The sequence below is a fragment of the Mustelus asterias genome, chromosome 14 (genome assembly GCF_964213995.1).
Source record: "Mustelus asterias chromosome 14, sMusAst1.hap1.1, whole genome shotgun sequence".
Lineage (NCBI taxonomy): Eukaryota > Metazoa > Chordata > Chondrichthyes > Carcharhiniformes > Triakidae > Mustelus > Mustelus asterias.
In genome coordinates this window covers 4,702,575-4,714,673 of record NC_135814.1, presented here as the reverse complement: position 1 = coordinate 4,714,673, position 12,099 = coordinate 4,702,575, and the positions used below count along the sequence as shown (strand labels likewise).

Sequence of the window (12,099 nt, the reverse complement as noted above, 5' to 3'; positions counted from 1 at the left end):
TTTGATGGGGACAGTGTAGAGGGAGCTTTACTCTGTATCTAACCCCGTGCTGTACCTGTCCTGGGAGTGTTTGATGGGGACAGTGTAGAGGGAGCTTTACTCTGTATCTAACCCCGTGCTGTACCTGTCCTGGGAGTGTTTGATGGGGACAGTGTAAAGGGAGCTTTACTCTGTACCTAACCCCGTGCTGTACCTGTCCTGGGAGTGTTTGATGGGGACAGTGTAGAGGGAGCTTCACTCTGTATCTAACCCTGTGCTAGAACCTCCTTTTTATTCATTGACGTTTCCATTGACAGAATGACTTGGAGCTGAAACCCAACAAAAATGTTCGTATTTATTCAATGGGGAGGAAGAGGTTTGCTCACTTGGGGAAATGCGGAGTGCAAGATTCAGGAACTTACACCTGTCAAACCGGCGATATCACAACCTCTGGAACGCTGACGGTTTATGGTAATTATCGATCCCTGGGCCTTATCTTCACTGGCTGCAGAGCTCACCAATGAGCTTGACTGGAATTCACTCATCCTTTTTTGAAACATTAATATTTTCTTTTGTGTCGGCCATGATTCTGTGTGTAACCTCCTCACAACGAAGGGCTTTGAGTTTTGATTGATTATTGTCGCATGTATTGGGATACAGTGAAGGTTTTCTTTCTTGCGCGCTATATAGTCAAAACATACCATTCATAGAGTACACAGGGGAGAAGGAAAGGAGAGGGTGCAGAATATAGTGTTGTAGTTACAGATAGGATGTACACGGTAAGAAGTCTCACAACACCAGGTTAAAGTCCAACAGGTTTATTTGGAATCACGAGCTTTCGGAGCGCTGCCCCTTCATCAGGTGAGTGAAGGAGCAGCGCTCCGAAAGCTCGTGATTCCAAATAAACCTGTTGGACTTTAACCTGGTGTTGTGAGACTTCTTACTGTGCCCCCACCGCTCCCAGTCCAATACCAGCATCTCCACCAGAGAAAGATCAGCTTAATATAAGGTAGGTCCATTCAAAAGTCTGATGGCAGCAGGGAAGAATCTGTTCTTGAGTCAGTTGATACGTGAACTCAGACTTTTGTATCTTTTTCCCGTCAGAAGAAGGTGGAAGAGAGAATGTCCGGGGTGTGTGGGGTCCTTGATTATGCTGGCTGCTTTTCCGAGGCATGTGGAGGCAGGTTTGCGTGATAGGCTGGGCTTCATTCGCAACTCTTTATAGTTTCTTGTGGCCTTGTGTGTTATGGTATTCACACCCTCTACACCTTCTCCAACATCATCCAAATCTTTCACTTTACAAGGGGCCAAAACTGGGATCTTAAGTTGCAAAGTTCTGGCAATATAGACGGAATCAACAGTGGGTCTGTTGTAACACACTCACCTCGAAGTCAGAGCAGACCCCACTCCCGACACTGAGAAGCTTGACCAGGCCGGTGCTTGCAGGGGAGCGCAGCACTGTCAGAGGTGAAAGGTTAAACCCGAGGCTGGAGATATAAAGATATTTTATTCTGTAGATGGGGAGAGTTCTCCCCCTGGCCAGTGACAATACTTATCATTCCACCAGATAACTGAAAATGTGAACATGATCACATTACTGCTTGTGGGATCTTGCTGTGTGCAAATTGGCCCCTGAGTTTCTGACATTACAACAGTGACTGCACTTCATTGGCCCGAATGCACCTTGTGAGGTGCTGAGGTTGTGAAAGGTGCTATATAAATGCAAGTCTTTCTTTTCTAAGATTAAGGGGGTTCTGTACATTCGCTCTTGGGTCGATGAGGGGGTCTGAGCAGTTAATTTTCTTCCCCCGTGACCCCGAGCCCATTCGGAGGCCAGACCCACATCCTGCAGACGTACGGCTAGACTCGCACTCAGAGGGATGGCCGGATGCTGGCTGGAAGCCAATTGGTCAGGGCTGAATGCGGTCCCATCCACCCAGGGCCAAGATACAACTGGCTGGAGTCTTGTTAATGGACACCCGCTGGAAGATTCCACCCCGGCAGCCATTGCTGCTAATAGAAGTCAGTCTCTTTGATCTGCACCCACAGTTTTGGCTTCCAGCAACACCGCCCCCTCCAGGCCCAAGGCTGGAGTGGGTTGGACCTGTGGTAAGAGAATCACAGAATCTTACAGCACAGAAGACCGCTCGATCCATCAGGTCTGTACTTTCCATTCAGTGAGCGACTCAATTAGTCACATCCACCCCGCTCAAAGAACAAGAAAAGTACAGCACAGGAACAGGCCCTTCAAGCCCGTGCTGATCAAGATGCCCTCATTCGGACCGTGTCCCTCTATTCCCTCCCTATTCATGGACCCATCCAGGTGCCTCTTAAATTGTTGTTAATGTGCCTGCTTCCACCACCTCCTCTGGCAGCGCGTTCCAGGCACCCACCACCCTGCGTGAAAAGCCTCCCCTGCACATCTCCCTTTGTTCCTCGTTCCTCATTGGCCCACAGATCTTTCTCCTTCAAGTATTTATCCAATTCCCATTTTGAAACTTCCTGTTGAATCTGCTTCCACCGCCCTTTCCCACATCACAAACAGGTTGGTGGGGTTGTGGATAGTCTGGAGGGATGTCAGAAGTTACAGAGGGACATAGATAGGATGCAAGACTGGGCGGAGAAGTGGCAGATGGACTTCAACCCAGATAAATGCGTAGTGGTCCATTTTGGCAGGTCGAATGGGCTGAAGGAGTACAATATAAAGGGAAAGACTCTTAGTACTGCAGAGGATCAGAAGGATCTTGGGATCCGAGTCCATAGGACTCTAAAATCGGCCCCGCAGGTGGAGGAGGTGGTTAAGAAGGCGTATGGTGTGCTGGCCTTTATCAATTGAGGGATTGAGTTTAGGAGTCCGGGGATAATGATGCAGCTATATAAGACCCTCGTCAGACCCCACTTGGAGTACTGTGCTCAGTTCTGGTTGCCTCATTACAGGAAGGATGTGGAAAAGATTGGAAGGGTGCAGAGGCGATTTACAAGGATGTTGCGTGGATTGAGTGGCATGCCTCATGAGGATAGGCTGAGGGAGTTCGGTCTTTTCACCTTGGAGAGACGTAGGATGAGAGGAGACCTAATAGAGGTATATAAGCTGTTGAGAGGCATAGATCGGGTGGACTCTCAGAGGCTTTTTCCCAGGGTGGAAATGGCTGCTACGAGAGGACACAGGTTTAAGGTGCTGGGGGTAGGTACAGGGGAAATGTTTGGGGAAAGTTTTTCACACAGAGGGTGAAACATAGAAACCCTACAGCACAGAAAGAGGCCATTCGGCCCATCGAGTCTGCACCGACCACAATCCCACCCAGGCCCTACCCCCATATATTTTACCCACTAATCCCTTTAACCTACGCATCTCAGGACACTAAGGGCAATTTTAGCATGGCCAATCAACCTAACCCGCACATCTTTGGACTGTGGGAGGAAACCGGAGCACCCGGAGGAAACCCACGCAGACACGAGGAGAATGTGCAAACTCCACACAGACAGTGACCCAAGCCGGGAATCGAACCCAGGTCCCTGGAGCTGTGAAGCAGCAGTGCTAACCACTGTGCTACCATGCCGCCCCTGGTGGTGGGCGAGTGGAATCGGCTGCCGTCAGTGGTGGTGGAGGCAAACTCAATAGGGTCTTTTAAGAAACTCCTGGATGAGTACATGGGACTTAATAGGATGGAGGGTTATAGACAGGCCTAAAAGGTAGGGATATGTTCGGCACAACTTGTGGGGCCGAAGGGCCTGTTTTGTGCTGTAGTTTTTCTATATTTCTATGTTTCTATAAGATGGAGATCAGCCATGATCACAGAGAATGGCGGAGCAAGCTTGAAGGGCTGAATTACCCACTCTCGCTCCTAATTTCTATGTTCCTATATTCCTATGGAAACAATCCAGGTCACTGAGAATGGAGGGGGGATGTGTGGACGGACTTGGTGTGAGGTTGGACAGAGGCAGCAGAGTTTGGATGAGCTTGCGTTTTCAGCCGGTGTGATGTGAGAAGCTCAACAAGACAGCAGTGTGATCGTTAAGTTCAGAGGTCACCGCTGCATAGAGGAGACAGGAGGAGATAGACGATGTTAGGAGTTAAATAAATGGTCTAGGTGTTGGAGAGGGTTTGGGGTTTGAAGCTCAGCCAAGCATTGGATAGAATGGTGAGTCTGCCAATGGTGTGGTTTGGCTTCAGAGTAGGACAGGGTGGGTGGGAGAGGTTTTGCTGCACAGTTTGTATCCACGGAGTGATGTTTGTGTTTTTGTTTTACAGAACGGGAAATTCAGATTGTGAGGGAGCTGGAGGACCTGGAGGTGCGAGAGAACGACAACGCAGTCTTCGTGTGTGAGGTTTCTCACGAAGAAGTGAAGAGTGAATGGTTAAAGGATGGATATAAAATCAAATCAAACAGCAGCGTTAAAATAAGACAGGAGGGTGAGGAAGCCTGGGGCGTTTCACAATATTGGTCCTTAAAAACATTTCTGTGCAAGATATTGGCACAGAGCAAACAATAGTGGGAGCGATTTCCAAATCCATTCAAGTTTGTTAATGAGATGATATAATTCAGATGGAGCTTTACTCTGTATCTAACATGGTGCTGTACCTGTCCTGGGAGTGTTTGATGGGGACAGTGTAGAGGGAGCTTTACTCTGTATCTAACCCCGTGCTGTACCTGACCTGGGAGTGTTTGATGGGGACAGTCCAGAGGGAGCTTTAATCTATATCTAACCCCGTGCTGTGCCTGTCCTGGGATGTTTAATGGGGACAGTGTAGATTGAGCGCTACTCTGTATCTAACCCATGCTGTACTTGTCCTGGGAGTGTTTGATGGGGACAGTGTAGAGGCAGCTTTACTCTGTATCTAACCCCTTGCTGTACCGTCCTAGGAGTGTTTGATGGGGACAGTGTAGAGGGAGCTTTACATTGCATCAAACCCCGTGCTGTGCCTGTCCTGGGAGTGTTTGATGGGGACAGTGTAGAGGGAGCTTTACTCTGTATCTAACCCCGTGCTGTACCTGTCCTGGGAGTGTTTGATGGGGACAGTGTAGAGGGAGCTTTACTCCGTATCTAACCCTGTGCTGTACCTGTCCTGGGAGTGTTTGATGGGGACAGTGTAGAGGGAGCTTTACTCTGTATCTAACCCCGTGCTGTACCTGTCCTGGGAGTGTTTGATGGGAACAGTGTAGAGGGAGCTTTACTCTGTATCTAACCCCATGCTGTACTTATCTTGGAAGTGTTTGATGGGGACAGTGTAGAGGGAGCTTTACTCTGTATCTAACCCCGTGCTGTACCTGTCCTGGGAGTGTTTGATGGGGACAGTGTAGAGGGAGCTTTACTCTGTATCTAACCCCGTGCTGAACCTGTCCTGGGAGTGTTTGATGGGGACAGTGTAGAGGGAGCTTTACTCTGTATCTAACCCCGTGCTGTACCTGTCCTGGGAGTGTTTGATGGGGACAGTGTACAGGGAGCTTTACTCTGTATCTGACCCCGGGCTGTACCTGTCCTGGGAGTGTTTGATGATGTGGAGATGCCGGCGTTGGACTGGGGTAGGCACAGTAAGAAGTCTCACAACACCACAGTGTAGAGGGAGCTTTACTCTGTATCTAACCCCCTGTTGTGTGCATGCATAGATTTATATTTATGCTTCTGAGGGAAGAAGTGGGAACAGAATTAAGCTTGATTTTGATGTCCGTCAATAAGCTGCCTGACCCTCGTCTCCAACTCCCCCCCCACCCCCCACCCTCCCGCACCCCCCACCCTCCTGCACCCCTACCCCCGCAGTTTACAATGAATCCTGGTCTAGTTTGCTTTCGCATCCTGCATGAAGGGGCAAGATTGTTTTGCGATGAAAAGCCAATTTTGTTACTGTCTCATTTTTCTAGGAACCAAACATTTCCTGCTGATCTACAGGGTGAAGGCAGAGGACGCCGGCGAGGTTCGGTTCACAGCCAAGAATGTGGAGTCTGTGGCCCGCCTGGATGTTAATGGTACTCCATTCTAACTCTGCTATTTCCCGATATTATCAGCGATGGGAGCTGCTGCAATGTTGCTCAGTCACAGCTCAGGGTCAGCACACGGGAAGGTGGTGGGTTAAAGAGAACTGTTCACTCTAATGGGGCAGACACTCCCAGTGCGGCACTGAGGGAGTGCTGTACTGTCAGGTGTGCTGTCTTTCCAGTAAGACCTTTAACCGGGGATCCCTCTGCTGGATGGCAAGGTGGCATTATTTTGATAAAGCCATGATGTGGAGTTGCCGGCGTTGGACTGGGGTAAGCACAGTAAGAAGTCCCACAACACCAGGTTAAAGTCCAACAAGTTTATTTGGTATCACGAGCTTTGGAGCACTGTTCCTTCATCAGGTGATGAGGACATCAGGTCATCAGGACTCACCTGGTGGCCGCTGTCCCTTGACTATCCGGAAGATAGAATCATAGAATCCCTACAGTGCAGAAGGAGGCCATTCGGCCCATTGAGCCTGTACAATCTCACCCAGGCCCTATCCCCATAACCCCTCACCTTTACCCCACTAATCCCTTTAACCTACATATCCCGGGACATTAAGGGGCAATTTAGCATGGCCAAACCACCTAACCCGTACATCTTTCGGACTGTGGGAGGAAACCGGAGCACCCGGAGGAAACCCACGCAGACACGGGGAGAATGTGCAAACTCCGCACAGACAGTGACCCAAGCCGGGAATCGAACCTGGGTCCCTGGCGCTGTGAGGCAGCAGTGCTAACCCACTGTGCCACCGTGCCGTGAGTGACAGGCGAATTCCTTGTCTGGTTGTAAGCCCCCGACAGCGAGGGAGAGAGAGACAGAGCAGGGAATCTCCTGAGGTTGATGCGTTGCTCTGATGTCGCGCACAAATCTTCTTCTCCCCCAGAGCTGCCAATCAAGATTGTGAAGCCTTTACGGGACAAGACAGCACTGGAGAAACACAAGGTGATCCTGGAGTGTAAAGTGTCCAATCCGCGGGCCAGGGTGCGCTGGTTCCGGGGTGAAGAGGAGCTCCATTCCATGGACAAGTACGAGATCTGCAGCGAGGATTGTTACCGCCAACTGGTCATCCACGATGTCAGCTTCCAGGATGAGGACACCTACACTTGTGACGCCTTTGATGACAGCTCGTCCGCCAGGGTTCTAGTCGAAGGTACGTCAGACAGTCAGGGTCCTGGTGTCCCCTGGGGCCAGGCCCGTCAGGGAGGTGTCAGGAAGCAGTTCCTCATACAGAGGAAATCCGGAACCTTCTCCCCCAGATACACCATTGAGAACAAGAACAAAGAAAATTACAGCACAGGAACAGGCCCTTCGGCCCTCCAAGCCTGCACCGACTATGCTGCCCGACTGAACTAAAACCCCCTACCCTTCTGGGGACCATATCCCTCTATTCCCATCCTATTTATGTACTTGTCAAGACGCCCCTTAAAAGTCACTACCGTATCCACTTCCACTACCTCCCCCGGCAACGAGTTCCAGGCACCCACCACCCTCTGTGTAAAAAATCTGCCTCATGCATCTCCTTTAAACCTTGCCCCTCGCACCTTAAACCTGTGCCCCCGAGTAATTGACTCTTCCACCCTGGGAAAAAGCTTCTGACTATCCACTCTGTCCATGCCCCTCATAATCTTGTAGACTTCTATCAGGTCTCCCCTCAACCTCCGTCGCTCCAGTGAGAACAAACCAAGTTTCTCCAACCTCTCCTCATAGCTAATGCCCTCCATACCAGGCAACATCCTGGTAAATCTTCTCTGTACAAAGCCTCCACATCCTTCTGGTAGTGTGGTGACCAGAATTGAACACTATATTCCAAGTGCGGCCTAACTAAGGTTCTATAAAGCCGCAACATGACTTGCCAATTTTTAAACTCAATACCCTGGCCGATGGAAGGAAAGCATGCCGTATGCCTTCTTGACTACCTTCTCCACTTGTATTGCCACTTTCAGTGACCCGTGTACCTGTATACCCAGATCCCTTTGCCTATCAATACTCTTAAAGGTTCTGCCATTTACTGTATATTTCCTATCTGTATTAGACCTTCCAAAATGCATTACCTCACATTTGTCCGGATTGAACTCCATCTGCCATCTCTCTGCCCAAGTTTCCAACTGATCTATACCCTGCTGTATCCTCTGATGGTCCTCATCGCTATCCGCAAATCCACCAACCTTTGTGTCGTCCGCAAACTTACTAATCAAACCAGTTACATTTTCCTCCAAATCATTTATATATATTACAAACAGGCTGGGGGTCTTACTGAGAACTTCAAAGCTGAGATTGATGGATATTTATTGGGAAGGGGATTAAGGGTTGTGGAATCTCGGCGAGTTGATAGAGTTAAAATACAAATCAGCCATTGTCTGATTGAATGGGGAAAGGTGCTGGAGGGGCTGAATGGCCTCCCCCTGTTCCACATGTACAATTGGAAGAAAGTATCAGCAATAGAGAGGGAGAAATACTGAGTGAGAGAGAGAGATGTGTGGGTTAGGTGGATTGGCCAGGCTAAATTGCCCCTTAGTGTCAGGGGGACTGGCTAGGGTAAATGGCATGGGGTTATGGGGATAGGGCCTGGGTGGGATTGTGGTTGGTGCAGACTCGATGGGCCAAATGGCCTCCTTCTGCACTGTAGGATTCTATGATGCAAGAGAGAGAGAGAGAAATAGAGAGAGAAATGGTGAGGTACAAAGAGAGAGAGAGAGAGAGATGCTGGAATTCTACCGCCCTGCCCGCCATGGAATCAGAGCGAGCGAGCGGCGGACAACAGAAATATCCATTGTTCTCAGGCAGGAATTTCCGGTCTTGCTCAAGTGAGGCCATAAAATCCCGCCCAGCGAATCAGACCCTGAAAGAGGAATAGGGAGATAGAGAGAGAGATAGAGATAGAGAGATAGATAGAGAGAGATAGAGAGAGATAGAGATAGAGATAGAGAGGGAGAGAGAGATAGAGAGATAGAGAGAGAGAGAGAGAGATAGAGAGAGATAGAGAGAGATAGATAGAGATAGAGAGGGAGAGAGAGATAGAGAGATAGAGATAGAGAGGAATAGAGAGAGAGATAGAGAGATAGAGAGATAGAGAGAGAGAGAGGGAGAGATAGAGAGAGAGGAATAGAGAGATATAGAGAGAGATAGAGAGAAATAGAGAGGGAGAGAGATAGATAGAGAGAGAAATAGAGAGAGAGAGAGAGAGAAATGGGGGAGTGACAGAAAGAGAATGGAAGAACAGGGATATAGAGGAAGAGCTTGGTTCTATTGGAGTGAGATGTTCTCTGACATGTTGTTCCAGAGCAGGCCATTCTGATGGTGAAGGATCTGGAGGATGTGGAGGTGACGGCCCCTCAGGGCATCCAGCTGGAGTGTGAGGTGTCGGTTCCTGTGATCAGACCCCCCCAGTGGAGCCTCAATGGACAGCTCCTCCAGCACGGGAACGGGGTCCTCGTGGAGAACAAGGGTACAATCCAGAGGCTGATCCTCAGCAGAACCTCCCCCAGTATGAGTGGGGTGGTGAAGTTCATGGCAGGAAAGGCACGCACCAGCGCCCAGCTCACGGTCAAAGGTAAAGCTTCGTAGAACAATACAGCAGCACAGAGGCAACAATGGCCATTTATAGAACACCGCTACATCAGAAACAGATGCTGAGGTCCTTCAGAGGAGATAACCAAACAAAATGTCCTTGCTCATTGTAATATTTTAAAACAGCAAAGAGAAGCAGAGAGAGTTAGGGAGAAAACTCCAGAACTGAGGATATGCAATAGTTAGTATAAAAGGTGTAAAATACTGATAATTATGGATCATTTAGGTGAATTGAGTTTACTATTGGATGTGTTTAACTCCATATTATGACTGGTTTGGCTATTCCTGCAATGCCCAAGTGCTTCCACAGGATGTCAGCAGTGAGCTTTGCTTGCCCAGATACAATGCATGTCCTCACTGAAATCCTGGCTGAATTCAGAGCAGTAAATTGGCTTGAAGTAGTTCCTGTTTATGTTCACTGTGTAATTCCGAGCTGCCTGACAGTGTTTTATGGCAAAGTCTCTCTGCCAGTGCAGTGAGGCCTCGATAGCCCTCTCTCTGTAAGAGTGAACGTGTTCAGTGATACTCCTTTCTGTCACTAGCTGTTATCACTGTCATGATGTGGAGATGCCGGCGTTGGACTGGGGTACACACAGTAAGAGTTTTAACCACACCAGGTTAAAGTCCAACAGGTTTATTTGGTAGCAAATGCCATTAGCTTTCGGAGCGCTGCTCCTTCGTCAGATGGAGTGGATATCTGCTCTCAAACAGGGCATACAGAGACACAAACTCAAGTTACAGAATACTGATTAGAATGATTAGCTGTAAAGATTCGCATTCTAATCAGTATTCTGCAACTTGAGTTTGTGTCTCTGTATGCCCTGTTTGTGGGCAGATATCCACTCCATCTGACGAAGGAGCAGCGCTCTGAAAGCTAATGGCTTTTGCTACCAAATAAACCTGTTGGACTTTAACCTGGTGTTGTTAAAACTCTTACTGCGTTATCACTGTCACAATCTCACTCTGATTGCTTTCTCTACACAATTACATAACTATTTACAAGATGTTTGGCCCATCCAGTCTATATGTCCCTCCTACTTTAACTCACCCTATTAACAAATCTTTTTATTCCCCTGCCCCCGCCGTTTGTCAAGCTTCCTTTGAATGTATCGCTGCTCCTCACCTCAGCCACTCCTTGTGGTCGGATATTTTTATTCATTCACGAGGTGTGGGTGTTGCCGGCTAGACCAGCATTTATTGCCCATCCCTAATTGCCCCTTGAGAAGGTGGTGGTGAGCTGCCTTCTTGAATCGCTGCAGGCCATGTGGTGTAGGTACACCCACCGTGCTGTTAGGGAGGGAGTTCCAGGATTTTGATCCAGCGACAGTGAAGGAACGGCCGATATATTTCCAAGTCAGAATGGTGAATGATTCGGAGGGGAACCTCCAGGTGGCGGTGTTCCCTGGTGCCTGCTGCCCTTGTCCTTCTAGATGGTAGAGGTTCTAGGTTTGGAAGGAGCCTTGGGTGAGTTGCTGCAGGACATCTTGCAGATGGTACACACGGCTGCCACTGTGCATCAGTGATGGAGGAAAGAAGTGTTGATAGTGATGGATGAGATGCTATCAAGTGGGCTGCTTTGTCATGGATGGTGTCGAGCTTCTTGAGTGTTGTGTGTGGAGTTTGCACATTCTCCTCGTGTCTGCGTGGGTTTACTCCGGGTGCTCCGGTTTCCTCCCACAGTCCAAAGATGTGCGGGTTAGGTTGATTGGCCAGGTTAAAAAAAAAAATGCCCCTTAAGAGTCCTGGGATGCGTAGGTTAGAGGGATTAGCGGGTAAAATATGTGGGGGTAGGGCCTGGGTGGGATTGTGGTCGGTGCAGACTTGATGGGCCGAATGGCCTCCTTCTGCACTGTAGGGTTTCTATGATTGTTGGAGGTGCACCTATCCAGGCAAGTGGGGAGTATTCCATCACACTCCAGACTTGTGCTTTGTCGATAATGGACAGGCTTTGGCGAGTCAGGAGGTGAGTTACTCACTGCAGGATTCCCAGTCTCTGATCTGCTCTTGTAGCCACAATATTTATATGGCTGGGTCCAGTTCAGTTTCTAGTCAATGGTAACTCCCCCAGGATGCTGATAGTGAGAGATTCAGTGATGGTAAGGCCACAGAATGTCAAAGGGGCAATGGTTAGATTCTCTGTTACTGGTGATGGTCATTGCCTGGCATTGTGTGGTGTGAATATTACTTGCCACACAAATGCTAGTCGATGACCGTCACCGGTAAGAGAGAATCTAACCATTTCCCCATTGACATTCTATGGCTTTATCATCACTGAATCAGTCGAAGCCTGGATATTGTCCATTGCTGCATTAGGACATGAACTGCTTCAGTATCTGAGTGGTGAATGGTGTTCAACATTGTGCAGTCATCGGCAAACATCCCCACTTCTGACCTTATGGCAGAAGGAGGGTTATTGATGAAGCAGCTGAAGAGGATTTGTCTGAGGACACACACCCCCCGCAGCAATGTCCTGGGACTGAGATGATTGAACCCTACCACCTTCCTTGGGCGTGACCCCAGTCGATTTTCCCCCAGATTCCCTCAGACTTCAGTTTTGCCAGTGTGGTTTGA

General features: G+C 49.0%; 1 protein-coding gene across 3 annotated transcripts in view; it reads left to right on the top strand.

Moving 5' to 3' along the window:
* The window catches only part of LOC144503465 (obscurin-like protein 1), a 100,733-nt gene that overhangs the window by 85,896 nt on the left and 2,738 nt on the right, over positions 1-12,099 (top strand). For all 3 annotated transcript variants that reach the window (XM_078227796.1, XM_078227795.1, XM_078227797.1), the window contains 5 exons: positions 297-450; positions 4,232-4,393; positions 5,841-5,945; positions 6,845-7,111; positions 9,242-9,511. In XM_078227796.1, coding sequence (XP_078083922.1) covers positions 297-450; positions 4,232-4,393; positions 5,841-5,945; positions 6,845-7,111; positions 9,242-9,511 — 958 coding nt within the window. The remainder of the gene's footprint in view (positions 1-296; positions 451-4,231; positions 4,394-5,840; positions 5,946-6,844; positions 7,112-9,241; positions 9,512-12,099) is intronic.